Source organism: Salarias fasciatus, chromosome 5, assembly GCF_902148845.1.
Source record: "Salarias fasciatus chromosome 5, fSalaFa1.1, whole genome shotgun sequence".
NCBI classification, from domain to species: Eukaryota; Metazoa; Chordata; class Actinopteri; order Blenniiformes; family Blenniidae; genus Salarias; species Salarias fasciatus.
The window spans coordinates 6,045,760-6,061,535 of record NC_043749.1 but is presented as its reverse complement, the minus strand read 5'-3'; the positions used below and the strand labels follow the sequence as shown (position 1 = coordinate 6,061,535).

The window sequence follows — 15,776 nt, the reverse complement described above, 5'->3', positions numbered from 1 at the left end:
ACTGGGACACTGTCACGCTAGTTTATCTATAAATTCAGTGAAGCAAATACACTTTTTTATAGCTTTTTAAATAGTATACAGAAAGCAATCTTACATTTGTGCGACTCCGTGGTGGGCGCCATGTTGTTTTTTTTCTGGCCAATGTGAAACTCCGCCTACCCCTATTGAGAATAGGGAGCATCGATGCAGACTTCGCTGAAAGGGGTGAAATAGCCCTTCCCCTTACCCCTACCCCTATTCAAAAAGGAGAATTGGGATAGCCCTTAAGCCTCGTGAACGCGCATATCATAGGGGTAGGGGTAAGGGGTAGGGGTAAAGGCCCGTCCATGCTTCACATGTACGCGTTTCCGCGTCCGCTTTGGAAGGTCCGCGCACCACCGATGCGGACGCGCTTTCTACCATGCTACATTTTGAGCTCAGCTGTGCGCGTCTCATGCAGGTGCGGTGATTCTCGCAGCCTCGACAAGCTTTTCCGGCTCTACAGACTGTTTATCTGCTCCTTTATTACGGATTATTTAGAGAAAATTAAGCATATACATTGTCAGTACATTATCTTTAAGTATTAAAGTTTCTTTAGCCTTTTTTTTTCTGTTTCTGAATCGCGGGGGCGGCGCCGGAGGGATTAGTTACTTTTTCACTTCTGTCTGCAGACCTTCTCCTCCCTCCAGACAGTCTCTCTCTCTTTCCACGAGTTTTTCACTCTTTCGGTGTCTTTAAGTGGAGCCATCAGGCTGGAGCTCCGTCTACTTTCACTTTTACACTCATGTTTTGTTTGCTATGGCGCTCTGGCGCAGGCGCACTCTTCCGCGACCTGCGCGCAATGCGCAACGCGGTCTCAATTTCTGGCTGCTGCGCGGACGTCCGCGGATCGGTCCGCGCGGACCCTAGCGGACAGGAATTCATGACGATTTTTACGTCACGCGGACCAACGCGCAACGCGCACCCACGCGGACATGTGAAGCATGGACGGGCCTTTAGGGGTAGAATTGGGATTGGCCCTTAATCTTTACTGTGAACACAACCCTAAATCCACTAAAACGTGTCTCATTGTGTTCATTTCCATGATATTCAAACACGCTGCTGGGACGGATTGACCTCTGTTAAACCACCTTCAAAGTGTTTCTTTAAAATAGTTTGATTATGAAAAATGAGAGCAGTTAATGTGAAATAGATGTAGAATGATATAACTCTGTGACAGTCAATCACGGTGATCCATCCCTCTGTACATTTTCTGTGATCAGCTGATTGAGAACACACCCTACTTTCTGTCTGGGTCTTATAAAGCTCATGCACTTTGATCCACGCCACTGTTTCCTCTGTTAGAGCAACATTACTTGTGAGTTTGCCTCCCTGAGATTCATTCAGCTTTATTAATGTCTGATACAATGTAGTCTGAGGCTGTTCCGTCGATGAGGCCCGCGCCATCGTTGCTGACGAACCAGCAGGGCGTACTCTCCCCGTTCTTCACATCTCTGCTGAAATCTTTCTGCCAGTGTCTGTGGAACATATCCACAATAGAATCGTACATATAGGCAGAAAGAATTCATTCCAAAACCAAATTTGAAGAAGAAACACACCTGGTTACGTTGAGTGTCTGTCCCTTCACGTACATGATGGCGTCCAAGTTCTCACGGCGTTCCACTTCAAACTCGACCCCATGGTAGAACTGACCTGAAGTCAAAAAGATTCACACATGAGGAGTCTTGGAGCATAAAATAGTGATGCAGTGGTGTTGTGAAGAGTTGTAGTGAACCTAGCAGGCCGTGGACCGCGGCAGACAGGTGGTGGCTGTCCAGGGTGTAGAAGCCCAGGTAGTCCTGTTGGTCATGTCGCTTCTTCCAAACCTTTGTGTGTTTGATGACCATAAATCTAACCGAGTGCTTCAGTGTCACCGTCAGGCTGCAGTTATTAGTTAATCTGAGGTCCATACTGGAAGAGAGACGGTGGCAGACAGATCAGCATCTGATGGGAAAACACCACTGATTTGCAATACACAGGAGTCCTGTGTGTTGGTGTGAATTAGGTTGAAATAATTCGAAAAGCATTTTCAGTGAGAGAATTACTGAAAAACAGTATTCCGGAAGAGCTGCCACTCACTTGGGTTTTTTGAAGTGTCCCGTATCGGACCACAGCAGCTCAATCTGCTGGCCGCCGTGGGAGACAGAGATGTGCCGAGTGCTCGCCTCCAGCCTCACTCCGAGCTTCTGATGGACGATAACAAAACGGCCAAAGTAGGTGTTGACGTTTCCCCCCGGAACAACTTTCTTCTTGCCTATAATTTGTCCGTTAACCAAAAAGCCTAAAAATAATAAAGATGATTAAAGATTCAGATCATTACGATAGAAAAACAAACTTGTGCTTTCATTTGAGAGCAGCAGAGTGAAAGAAGCTCGGCCGACCTGATTCTGGGTCTCTGACCAGGTTAAAAACGGTTCCCGGCTCGTCATTGATGTTGAAGCACAGAGCGTCGTCTCTATCAGGGAGCTCGATGAGGAAGTGAGGATCTCCGTCCACTGCAGGGTGAGCCAGAGGACAATCAAAACAATATAAATCAAAACAATATACAGAAACAACGAGATCCTTCATGGCTCAAGTAACTTCAATTCATCATGAAAAATTCATTAAACTGAGTCCTCAATGACTAAAGTATCGAAAACGGATGAATAGATAGAAGAAAGGTCTGTTGTTGAAATATTGTGATAAATGTTGTTTTGGCTTTTCAAAATGAAAATTTTAGGGCTGTCAAAAATAACGCGTTAATGGCGTTAATTAATTTATGTAATCAATCTCATTAAAATTTTTAACGCAGTTTAACTCATGCACATCATGACAAGCGGCGCGGCGTGCAGCACGCGAAGCGGTGCGGTGACGCGCGAAGCACGAACAAATACATTACACACACAGACATTATGTTGTGGTGTGCATGTTGTAGTTTTTTGAATATTTAGTTTATTTGGAGCCTTAAATAAAAACACATCACGTGTTAAATATATATAATCACGTCCTGTCGTTTTTTTTTTTGTTAATGCAATACAGGAAAAAAAGGGTATATTTCACACATATTTGGAAATTGTAATTATTTGTGATTAATCATGATTAATTAATTTGTAAACTGTGATTAATCTGATTAATAATTTTAATCATTCGACAGCCCCAGAAAATTTTCATTCAAGTCAATTACCAGCTAAGCTCATACACATTTTTCTGAACAGCAGGAGGAACCACAGTGCCTGGAGGAAACCTGTGCACAGGAGGAACATGCAAACTCCACAGCTTTTTTTTTTAAATAATGCGTCCAATTCAACACGCTCACAGGGATAACATGTCAATTCCCCACTTACAGGCCTGACCCAAACTGAAGTCTTCACGTACTCATTCCTTTCAGAAACAAAATATTAAGAATGACTGACGTACTTGAGTCAGTTGAGGATTTTACTGTAGTGGGTCAGTGTTAATTACATCGGATTTTCGTGTTTTAATAGTGCGCTTCTTTCAATTCATAAATAATGTCTGGTTTACCGTCTGAACGGGAACCGGAGCTGGAACGACGCCTTGAGGCTTGAGTACCTGAGCTACCAATCGGATTTGATTGTAACGAAGGGACTCTTTGGGATGTCCGTACGTGGCCTGTAAAACAGAAAATATGTCAGAAGAGGGTAAGTTATCATTGCTTCAAAATGATCTGGAAAAAAAAATACTTTGATTAATTTAACATGACTCCTACTGTCAATCAGACATGCTGAAAGCTGAAATGTCTCTGATCAACCATTTTAGCTGGGAGGAGAAGCTGGGAAAGTCATGGAAACATAAACTAAATTCTATCAGGGTGTTTTATCCAAACAATATCTGTCTTCTGTGTCATAAGACCAAATTTTGATTGAATTTGGACAAACCTTGCTGTCTTTCGGCTTTCTGCCGCTGATCTGAAAAACAGGAAAACAAGACGAAAACACACTTAGATTGACGTTGCCAACGTTACCTGTTAACTAAACCGGCTGCTAAAACTCGGGGATCTGTTTCAACATGAAGACAAGCCCGGTTTAACAAGTTCAGTGCTGAAAATAAATGCGTGATAACCTTTTCATTAAATTATTACAAAGAGAAGATTAGCAGTCAGCTACCCTCAGTCAGTTTATCTGCAATCAAAGAGCTGCCTCCGTCCTCAGTTTCAGGTTTCGTGACGATCATGGAGGTGAGAGGCGTGACGAAGCCGTACTGCAGAGACATATTCAGGGCCTTGGCGGTCGCTGTGTCTTTTTCCTGCTGGGAGCTGAAGTCACTGGAAAACGGAGAAAAGGTTTCTTTCGACGTTTTGTACTGAGAGAGTATGAAATCAGTTCCACAAAATGATCTGAGCAACCTTTTGAGATGAAGCTACCTGTTTTCCAGAAGCTGCTGGATGGTGAGGTACGCCCACAAACGCTCAGTGAAGTCGCCGAATACATACTCCAGATGTGGGTACATGGTGGGCCAGTCCGGCACGCTGGCCTCTCCCTGCACCACGAAGTCTTCTTGAGGCTGGAGAAAGGTGGGAGAGTAAATGATGCTCTATACTTGTTGGCAGGTTTACTAAATGTGGTAAATCATATTTTGATGAAAAGAATTTTATCAAGAAACCTAAGACAAACTTGGTTAACATGCTTTCTGTCTGTATTAAGCAATGCGATAAGAAGTGATTTCTGGAGGTTTCTGGAGGGTTGGTGGCATTACATGCTCCTACAGTATTTTGTCCATCTATTCTTCTGATTTTTTTTTCTTCGCATGATTTATTAAAAATAAGGCCGTCGGCTGTCCCAGCTAAAATTAGAGAAATGGTAGCGTGTTGCCTTCTCTGAGACGGAGAACTGAAAGAGAGCCGTGGTCTTCATCATCCTCACTGCAGTTCATGCTTTGTCGTATTCATAGTTTAAGTTTCACACTTCAGAAAGCGAGTGGTAATGTGGTTAAATCAGTTGAATTCATCAAATGTCATATTTTTCACCAAAGAGGCCCCTGCTCACTATCATGGTTCACAGACTTTTCCACCACATAATCAATGAGTGTGATTAGATTCAGGCACCACAGTGATCAGGGTGTGGCTATCTTATGTGATCATTGAACATGTTTCTTGTTTTTAATCTGATGAAAATGTGCTGTACTGTTTTTATAATCTCAAACTGTCTCAGCTCACAGTGGGGTGCTGAGACATCTTACAGTTTGTATTAATCGCCGTGGCTCGATCAGTTTAGTTCAAGTTATAAATGAAAAAATGATTTATTTCTTACCCCTTGGGCAAACACTTCGACCAAAAAGTTGTCCATGTCGTTGCTGTTCAGCTGACCGGCCACCACAATCTCTGAGCCATTGAACAGCTGACTGTGGTGGTTTTTAGTCAAGTTTCCCACTTTGTTGTCAGAATAACGCAGGTCCACCTCCAGCAGCAGAGGGCTCGACACTTCCTCATAAAAACCCTGGCGAAGAGAAGAGAACAGAATGTGTGATCACTGTTTGTAAAACGATTTTGAAAGTACAAGCAGACGATCTCTCCCCCCCACCTGGAGCTGCAGGACTGCATCTGAGGCCTCAAAGATTCTGCGCGCCAGACCCTTGTTCTGCCTGCTCATCACATCCAGGAAGGAGTAAGCCACATTGTTCCCGAAGCCCAGGCTGAACAGAGACATGTTTCCCCCGATAGCAGAGCGCACGTTCTCCTGGATCTTTGTAGGGCTGGACACACCTGCAGAACAATACATTGAGCACTGCGCAGTTTCTTACTGCAGGTTATGATAATTACATACAAATTAAATCAACGCTCAATCTCTCCTTATTCCTGGCAACTTGGTGGAAAAAGGTCTTCCATTGATATTCAGTGTTTGATCACAGCTCACCGCTGTTCGGCATCCCGTCGGTCAGTAAGATGATCATGTCTGCACTCCTTTCAGGAACCTTTTCACCTTTTCTCTCTGTCTGCAGCATTTTCACTGCCGACAGTACTGCAGCATTGATATTGGTGGCTGAAAAGCAATAATAATAATAATAATAATAATAATAATAATAATAATAATAATAATAATAAAAAACACACACACAATGACGTTCAATGTGCTGAAGAAAAATACACTTTTCTTGCGCTGATGACTTTTTTTTTTTTTTTTTTACTTTCTGGCAGCGTCACTGTAGATCAAGCACATACTATCTGAAGTTAATTCAACCAACAAACAGCTGAGTGGGACCAATTCTTCCACGTAACTCATTTTACTCTAAGCTTTTTTTGTCCATGAATTACATTTGACTTTTAATATTTCGTTTTTTTTTCCTTACTGGATTTTAACATGCTTAAAATGGTATGTCACACTTTCAAGAAAACACTAAAATAAAAATTGATAACAAATGATATAGTAACATTGTAATCTCTACAAAGCCAAACAGGGAACAGATTAAATAGAACAAATGTTAATGATGTCCTCATACCTCCATCTTCTCTTATTTTCTTGACGTAGCCTATCGCCTCATTGACATTTTTCTTTTTTGCTTTGGTGAGGAATTTCTTCCAGGTGGTTATTTTATCATCAAACAGGATGATAGCGAAGTGGTCTTCTTCATGGAGGTCATTCAGAATGGCGATCATCGCTTCCCGGGTCTGAGAAGATTCACGATTTCACGAATGATGAAGCGTGCACAGCGATGCGCTCGGTGTGTTAAGGCCAAGCGTGGCAGTTGTTCACCTGTTTAATCTTTGTTCCCCCCATCGACCCGCTGACGTCAATCACAAACACAACGTTCTTTGGGACTCTGGGAAGGTCAGGGGGGTAAAAGAAATGCACAAAGTATCCATTCACAGCCTGAAGGGAAAAAAGAAAACGAGATTAAAGGTGAATTCTGTCATGTTCAATGTTTGGAAAGCGACTGATTATCAGTACTTGATAATTACTAGTTTTCTGGGAGATCATAGGCGCAATACCTTTACAAGAAATTTATGACAAGTAGAAGTAGCAACAAAACACGCTGACATGCAAACGGCCCAAACGCCTTATAATCAGCTCTGATCATGTTGATTTAAAGCTGTGGATTTCTGCTACTTGTGTTTATAATGTTGATGTTGCAGCAGCGGGTTGTTTCCTGAGTTATGAAGGATTCCTCGTCCTGTAAACAAAAACTGAGGCTACTTCTCGGAGCAGAGAGAAGGGATACTCTGCTACTGCAAGCAATGAAACTTCACTAACTGCATGAACTCTGTGTGGTTCTGTATAGTTACTCAGTAAATTGTTATTGTCAACTGTGACTATATTAGTTTAACGATGTAATTATTTAAACTGCTTTTCATGTGTTGCTTGTAATCGTGTTTACTGACCTGAATCTCGCCAAGTCTCTTGTCTCTTTTCACATCGTACGTGATGATGAAGTCTCCGTTGATGACTGAGCCTTCACATCCTAGGCATTTTTGCTGCTCTGCCGTCGGAGAGAAATAAATACGCGCCTGTGAGAAAAAAAAAAGAGATAATTTAAATTTACTGAACACCTGTACAGGTACTTGGCACATGAAAGTTAAACAGTGAAAACCTTTTAGAAAAGCCTCACCGTCGTGTCTGTGACAGTTTTCTGGACCAAAGGCAGCAGGTCGTTGGTCAGAAAGGTTGCTGTGGCTTCCACAAACGAAATACCTTGTGGTTCATAGATGTCTGCCTGAATCTGTGTCCACACACACATAAACACAAATTACTGTGACTTAAACCCCTCACTGATGTGTCCACGCAGTCCTGATGAAGCTACAGAAAAGTGTGTGATCAACCTGAAACTCCTCAACCGGTTGTTCGCTTTTAAGTCGGGACAGGATTTCATATTTCCCCAGTTTCCGCTGCAGAAGTTCCTCGTAGATCAGAATGAAGGTCACACTGCTCTGGGCAGCAATGTTGATGGAAACTGAAAACTTCTCCATCTTTCTTCCAGAAGCCCTATAATCAATAGTAAATGGTAAACAGATTTCACTTTCACAGCTTCAGCACTTCACAGTGTTGATGCCAATAAATTATTTCATGTGCTAAAATTCACACGAACACATCGACAAAAGCTTTAGTCAGACGTACTTGACAAGTCCAGCAGTCTGCCCTGAGGAAACAGCCTTGTCATACTGTTTCTTAGCCTTTTCTTTCTCCTTCACTTCTCCCACATAGCTCCGACCGTCGATTTCCCTGTGAAACACAGGAGTATTTGTCAAACACACACAGGCGATACACACTGGGGGAGCGCGCAGAGTTTTGACTGACATGGTGAAGTTGGTGATAAAGGCGGTCTTGGGCAGGTCCATTTCGAAGAAGACTTCCTGGGAGGAGTTCGCTTTGTTCCGAGCCTTGGAGGTCATGATGGTGTGGGCGAAGCGAGACGTGACGATGCAGCCGAGTTTAACGCTGTACACCTCCACCTGACGACAGCATGGAAGGTGAGCAACGCTTCAGCAACCCAAACGATGGAGTGGAACAATTTCCTTGTTTTCCTTGTTTCCTTGTTATTTCTCTAATTCTTTTTTTGCATTTAGTGTATTGCTTTGAGAACATTTCACAATGAATGCAATGTAACTGAAGTCATTAATGTAACTAGTTGTTTTTTCTATATTAACACACCTGATCAGAGGTTTCCTTACTGTATTTATAGTTTTAGCTGCCAGAGAGTTTGTTTATTTCTAAGATGTGGGTATTTAAACAGACTTATTTGACTGAACCAAAACTGAATTGTGTCTCGGAACAAATCGTAGATCCGATCAAATTGATTTGGAAAACATCAATCGATATGGTTGTGATGATATTAAGCCGGAGCCCATGCAGTGGTTTCCAGTCCAGCATCCTATCTGTTATTTGTGCAGTGCTGCTTCAAGGCCCTGAAGATAAAAGCATCTAGTGCTGACCTTCAGCCTTGTGCAGGAACATTTCTGGTTGGTTGGTTGTTGTTGGGTGTTTTTTAATGAAACTTATGAAAAAGAAATGTTTAGCACATTGCTAAAACTTACGCACATCTTATTAATCGCTTGCAACCTATCCTGTTTGGTTGACCAATACTCCTCCAGCTATTTTGTATGAAAATGAGCTTCTATTATTGACAAAATTTTAAAACATTTTACTTTCCATGTCAGATATCTTATATAATTCTGCTCTGAATAAAATAATTTATTTCCCGATAATTGTAACTGATTTCCCCGATTTGCACTGCATGATTTTGTTCCACCCTTTGAGGAACAGACATTTTGCAGAATAAGAAGCTTTGTATCACACAAATACTAAAACATCAGGGCTGTTTCACAGCAAATGAGAGAACAAAGCATCCCGTTGTAAGTGAACTCAGGATCGGACATCATGAGAAATGCTCCTCATGATTTCTGTCCCATAGCAGGGGTCACTATTTAGCAATGACTTTGAGCTGAATTCTTTCCTGTTTCTCATCCTGGCAAAATGCTTTGAGAATCAAACACAGATGAATGAATTGCTCCCAGTGTGTGTTTGTTTTCTCCAAACAGAGAGAGAGAGAGAGAGAGAGAAAGTAAAAAACAACATGTGCCAATGATCACCAGAGAGAATACGAACGAGCGCCATCTGGAAGCAATGATATGAGAAATGAATGAACTGATAATACCCCCACTGAGGGGTAAAGGCTACCAGTTATTTTGGTCTTACTTGTATTTGCTTTTTTGATATGTATATTTTGTAGATTTTACAGTTAACAGAGTTGATTCGAAAACTTTGCAGTTAAATAAGTATAGTTCCTTACATCGGCAGACTTTGTGCTTCTTTTCTGCAAAAGACAGAAAACAGAATGAGTTGCTTATAAACACAGCAAGGAAATAATATTCAGCAAATGTGTTGTTCCTCTTTTCTTAAGTGATGGCTGGAAGTTATTTACCTGCATTGATCGGGTGTGTTGTCCATCTCCAGTTTTCCCGACCTCCGTATAGAATGACTGAAAGGTTATTAAGACAACAACAGCAAAAACAACCATCTATCATCACCTCTAACATCTCACAAATTATACATGATTCATGGATTATTCATCTCCAGTAAAGCTGCCATTTATCTGTTTCATTAATTATATTTTAAAGCCGGTTTTACAAGAATATTAAACAAGCAGCCCATCTGGGAAAACAGGTGTGTTTCAAAGAAAGGTCTCATGTAGGCGTGGGAAAAGATTTACAACTGTGAAAGGACAAACCAGAGAAAAAAAAAAATCAGGAAACAAGTTAACCCTTGCTTGAATGATTGTCATTGAATTTGCACTAGCAGTGTCTGAAGCTCAATTTGCTGCAGCAAGTTTTAGTGGTCATATCAGCGACGTAAGGATACGCATTCAGTACCCGGCATTATAATGCACTGTGGGAAGAATCAAGGCAGCAGAGGCATTGTGATGCTCTGAGCATGACAATCCGGACGTCACTGTGTCTTGTTCAGCATGCCTAAGCGCTGTTGCTGACTGTTTACACTCTTTGGGGGAAACAGCATTTCCTGTTGAGAGATGCGTCTTTCAGCAGGATGTTGCACCCAAACAAAAGCAAACACGGTTCAGGAGGGATTTCGGGAACACACTTTTACACACTTTTTTCTTGACTGTTCTAACGGCGGCTGTACGCTGAGAGTCACTGTCCTGCTGGAGGGTGAACTTCCGCCCCCAGTCTCGCAGACGTCTGACTCCATCGACTCTGAGCAGCCTCCCTGTCGCTCCTGAAGAACAGCATCGCTCCAGCATGGTGCTGCCACCACCGTATCTCACAGAGAATGTCTGAGGCCTTTGCTTAACAACAGGCTCTCGGTTACACTGGATTTCATTTAGAAGGATTAAAGTGGGTTGAGTAGTTCTGCATGGCACATTTTTTTCAGTTTCTTTTTGATTTGTAATAAAAGTAAATTGAAAAAAAAAGTATCATTTTCTTTCCACTTCACACTGTGTTGATGTAGCACAAAAAAAATGCTCGACTTTGGTTAATTTTGGCCATACATCATATCAGTTCACTACACTGTGGCTGGAACCCACAAAACTACGAGGATATTTTTATTAAACCGCTGATTTCAGAGACACGATGGTGGGAGACAGGAAATCACAATATTATCATTATTACTATCTGACTGTATATGTTGCATTTTGTTTGTTTTTAGTCCAAGATGTGCCAGATCATGCTGCAAAGTGCAAAATTTACCTTAAAATGGCAACCATATTATGATTGTTTGACGTTTTGAAAGCATTTAATTGTGCACAGTTTTTCCTTCTTTTGAAAATGACTGTGACCACTCTCACTGCATGCCATCTTTTTTTTCACTTTTTCCTTTCAACCCTACCCTTAAACAGAAAAGGGGAAAAAAAAACATCGGAGGTTCCTGATATTGGTCTGTGCACCTGAGGGTTGCTGGTGGGGAAGATTCAATCATTAACAACTGTAAGTACAAACTTTCATGACAAAGCATCGACAACAAAACACATGCAAATCCTACACATCTAGTTTGTTGAGGATACCTGTGTCCAGTCCTCTGTCCTGGAGATTTCCACCGCATTCCGGGCCTGAGCTGGGAGCCAGATGCAAACCCACAGCAGCAGCAGGACTCTCCACACTGCAGCCATGGCTTGGAACTGGGACAGTACTTCCCCTGGCATGGTTGAAAACAAGTGTGGAGGGAATTTGAGGCATGTGGGGGTAAAGTCTTCCCATAAATGATGCTCCGCCCACACATCACTGCCCAGGAGGAGGGACCCTCCGCCTCTACAACGTCTTTTTTATAGTATGTGAGTCACTGTGCTTGGTTTCCTGTAAACTGGTGTGTTCTGGGGACTGAAGGAAGGCATGAAATAACTTGTCTGTCTAGTGTTGTTTTCATTATTTACTTATACTGCGTGGGTGCATATATTTTCTCTACACAGGCTGGGACAGGAATGAGGTTGTGAGAACTGACGACTATATATCAACTACATTTTGTATTTTGTAGTCAAAGAAATTCGAGTCATTGTAAAACCAGAAGAATGTAGTTAGACTCAGTGTAACCTTTATTTGTGTATCTTGTTATACAGGAATCATTCTAATCTGGAGACCTAAATTTTAGAACATCAGACTTTTTTCTTAGGAATGTGCTGCTTTCAAACAGATTGATTGTCAGATATAAGTATATCAAGCTGTCACATTAACCAGGATTTAATTTCATCAAACAACAATTTGAAAAGGAACAATTTGACATTATTAAAGTCAACTGTGTGTTTTAAAGTATGAACTACTTTCTACACACAGTAGAGAGGAGCAATATCTTCAAACTCTGCAAAGTTGGATGTCAAAGAAGACTATACAGCTTGGAGTCACTAATCGGGACCTTGCAGTTGGAGAAGCAAGATTCTGTTCGGAAGTTCAAAGGTATTTCCCATCCTTGATCCAAAAATGACACAATGCTTGAACTTGACATTCGAAATTGTTGACAAAACGAATGATGAATGAATGAATGAATGAATGAATGAATGAATGAATGAATGAATTAAACTTTATTATCCCACATGGGGAAATTTGCCTTGGGCATGGTAGTGCAAAGCTGCAAACACACATTTAGTGACACAAAACAACAACGCAACATTACAGAAGAGACATGATATATACAATAAAAACAATACAATTAAAATAGATGAAAGGTAAGAAAAAGTGCAGACTTGTACAAAGTGCAAATGTGTATGCGTGCAAATAATTATGGACGGGGGAGCTGCGGGAAGAGAAAGAGTGGGCGAGGCTGGGCAGGGGATCCACATCTGAAGGCCTCCCTCCTGCTCCGAAAACTGGGAGCAACCCAGGGGGAGATGTACAGGACCCAGAACCCTCTCCATACAGGGAGGGTTGGGGGTCAGGGTAGTGGATCCACAGCTGAGAGGCCTCTCCACTACCCTAGACAAGGAGTGGAGGAAGACTGGGCTGAGCTGATTTGTTTGTTGAGCAGAGTAATGGAGGTAGGCACGAAAGAGAGCTTAAAGCGGTTGTATTTACATCTGCTAGCTCTGTAGCGCCTCCCTGAGGGCAGCAGGTCGTACTCCGAAAACAGGATGTGAGAAGGGTCAGCTAAGATTTTGGAGGCTTGCCTGACCACAACCTCCTCATACAGAAGCTGAAGCGGTTGGGAGTCTGAGTTCTCCACTAGCTTTAGTGCTGTTGCTACAATTCTGTGTAACTTGGTCTTACTTTGGACGGTCAGGGAGCCGTACCACACTGCCATGCCATATCTTACAACGCTCGCAAAAACTGCACTGTAGAATATCGCCCTGATCTCTGCACGCACCCCAAACAGACGAAGCCTTCTAAGGAAGTGCAGTCTTTGAGCTAGTCTGCTGCACAGATAGTCAACATGTTCACTCCAGCTCAGGTTGTTGGACACCATCAAGCCCAAGTATTTATATGAAGACACTTGTTCTATGGGCGTATTGTTGATGGTTACAGGGTCGTGAGTCATGACGCCCCGAGGGTCAAAGATCATTTCAAACACAAAGTCATCCTTGATTTCTTTCAGACACATAATGTCATGAGAGTATTGTGATTATATGTGGTTTGATTACATGTGAACGTGTAGATTTATTGAATTAATTTGATTGTGACGGTTTGAACGGTGAATGTTAATTGGTATCAATCTGTTGTGAAAAGGCTGGAGACTATGTAGTCTGACGCGTCTCCATCGATGAGGCCGGTCCCATTACTGTGGATGAACCAACAGGGAACACGTTCTCCATTCTTCACGTCTCTGCTGAAGTCCCTCTGCCAGCCTCTGTGGACAGAGAAACACAATTCAACAAGACTTATTAACCCTGTGGACCCGTATTCAACAATCTGTACATTTAGGACACACACTACAGGTGTTACAGATTTTTGAGGCATACCTGGTCACATTGAGCTCACGTCCTTTCACATACATGGTGGCGTCTGGTTTATCAGGGTGTTCTCCTGGACGCAACCCCGTCACCTCATACTCAATCCCATGATAGAACTGACCTAAATGACGAATCATCGAGAGCCTCATTTTAAAACAAGATGATCAAAATCCTATTTATCACAACAAATAATATTTTTCCAAATTAGGGACAAAGAAATTCAGCTTTACCACATTTGATCTCTGTGATTCTAATAATAAAACAACCCTCTCAAGCAATGGTTTCATGATTGTGTACAAACATATTGAGTAACATCTTCAAACCCTTATTGAATGAAGAGCAAATCACAACTAGACCAATATACTTCTGAATGATTGTGTTCCTCACCCAGCAGCCCATGGACAGAAGGGGACAGGAGGTGACTGTCTACAGTGTAGAAGCCCAAGTAGTCTCTGTGGTAGGGGTGCTTCGCCCACACTTTGTGCAGCACAATGACAAACTTAACCGAATCCTTCAGTGTGACTGTTAGACTGCGATCTTTGGTCACAAGAAGATCCATGCTGCAGCAGAGAGAACGTACAAAGCAGAATGAACATTTCTTTTCTGGATATCTTACAGTAGGAGGAAGTTTTTATCTGAGAGGAAAACATGTGATCACTCACTTGAGTCCTTTGACAGCAGCTGTATCAGACCACAGCAGCTTGACTTGCTTGTTGTCCTGAAACACTGACATTTCTTGAGTGTTCACCTCCAGTCTGACACCCAGAGTCTGGTGAATGATGCCAAAACTCCCAAAATAGGTATTCATGGTCCCGTCAGGGGAAATCTTCTTGTCTCCAATAATCTGGCCATGGACCACAATACCTGAAGAAACAGTTGGATCCAGTCACTCGCTGATAATCAGCAAGATATATTTGGTTTTTTCGAAGTCGAAAAGTGACAAATCATTCAAATGACCAAATCACCAACAGACTGACTGGTCTGTCAAAGAACAACATGTTGCAGTTTAAAGGAGGGGTATTACATGTTTTTTAGCCCTTTAGTAAAAAACACAGCAGCAGCTTTGCCCAAAGTTGGATGGTGAAAGCTGCATGTGTCAAAAAAAACTTAAATCAAATTTGCCTCTGCATCAGGCTGCCTCAAACGACTGGAAATGGGTCCCGGTCTCTTTAGGAATCTCCTCAGCTTAGCGACATGCCCCCCTCAGAGCGTCCATCTCAGCTATTTGCAGTGTAGAGGTATGGGGGAGCACGAGCTGTGCAGGAGGAGCTGTGCAGACTAGTCAGAGATGGGGCAGAGCTGTGCATTATGGGCGGAGCTGTGCAGCAACGAGCGTTTCAACGCTCAACATGGCTGCCTGGGGGAAATTCAGGGATTGCTCAAATGCGTGAATGGTTCAGGAAACAACTCCATGCGTCTTCTTTATGGGGAAATGACACTATGGCATTATACAAAACTCAAAAAAGTGGATTTTGCATGATACCCCTCCTTTAAAAATGTCAAAGTTTAATACAGTCTTCATTATAAACTGGACTGAGGGCTTACCTGATTCTGGGTCACTGACGAGGTTAAAAATGGTTCCTGGTTTGTCGTTGATGTTGAAGCACAAAGCATCATGTCTGTCAGGAAGCTCTATCATGAAATGAGGATCTCCATCCACTATGGATGACAGCAGAACACCAGAACTCAGCTGTGATATCATTCCTTCAGTCACAAAGTTCATGGTCAAATATGAGTGTGGGAATATTCATCCAGGGTTACACAGCAAAGTAACATGACTGCTCTGAAGAACAACAATCTGACATTACTGCTGCCACTTTTCCCGTCTGCAGCCAATCACACGTTCCCCTTCACATCACTGATGAAAAAGATATAAAGATAAATGAATCAATAGATGAAAAGTTCTTCCACATGTTCTCCACCAAAGGTCCCATCAGAGG

The 15,776-nt window shown here is 42.3% G+C and overlaps 2 protein-coding genes across 2 annotated transcripts in view; both read right to left on the bottom strand.

Annotated features, from left to right (window-relative positions):
• Positions 1 to 878: 878 nt before the first annotated feature.
• LOC115388722 (inter-alpha-trypsin inhibitor heavy chain H3-like) lies at positions 879 to 11,603 on the bottom strand. Its single transcript, XM_030091988.1, has 22 exons — positions 11,467 to 11,603; positions 9,868 to 9,924; positions 9,736 to 9,759; positions 8,244 to 8,398; positions 8,064 to 8,168; positions 7,769 to 7,931; positions 7,558 to 7,668; positions 7,331 to 7,456; positions 6,705 to 6,821; positions 6,451 to 6,619; positions 5,868 to 5,993; positions 5,535 to 5,716; positions 5,265 to 5,450; positions 4,379 to 4,518; positions 4,122 to 4,279; positions 3,894 to 3,923; positions 3,520 to 3,627; positions 2,400 to 2,513; positions 2,098 to 2,299; positions 1,754 to 1,929; positions 1,578 to 1,671; positions 879 to 1,496 (listed from the first exon to the last, which is right to left on the bottom strand). Exons 1-22 carry the CDS (start codon positions 11,569 to 11,571, stop codon positions 1,358 to 1,360), a joined length of 2,787 nt encoding a protein of 928 aa, XP_029947848.1. The 5' UTR covers positions 11,572 to 11,603; the 3' UTR covers positions 879 to 1,357.
• Positions 11,604 to 13,594: 1,991 nt separating this feature from the next.
• Positions 13,595 to 15,776, bottom strand: part of LOC115387982 (inter-alpha-trypsin inhibitor heavy chain H3-like) — a 39,124-nt gene continuing 36,942 nt past the window's right edge. The window contains exons 17-21 of the mRNA XM_030090891.1: positions 15,382 to 15,540; positions 14,499 to 14,700; positions 14,224 to 14,396; positions 13,846 to 13,957; positions 13,595 to 13,733 (exon numbers count right to left, since the gene is read on the bottom strand). Of these exons, the coding sequence (XP_029946751.1) occupies positions 13,595 to 13,733; positions 13,846 to 13,957; positions 14,224 to 14,396; positions 14,499 to 14,700; positions 15,382 to 15,540 (785 nt within the window). The remainder of the gene's footprint in view (positions 13,734 to 13,845; positions 13,958 to 14,223; positions 14,397 to 14,498; positions 14,701 to 15,381; positions 15,541 to 15,776) is intronic.

Coding starts and splice junctions, on each gene's coding strand:
- LOC115388722 (XM_030091988.1), bottom strand. CDS start 11,571: ATGGCTGCAGTGTGGAGAGTCCTGCTGCTGCTGTGGGTTTGCATCTGG. Junction 6,620..6,704: donor GGGGAACAAAGATTAAACAG/GTGAACAACTGC, acceptor GAATCTTCTCAG/ACCCGGGAAGCGATGATCGC. Junction 1,930..2,097: donor GGACACTTCAAAAAACCCAA/GTGAGTGGCAGC, acceptor TCTCTCTTCCAG/TATGGACCTCAGATTAACTA.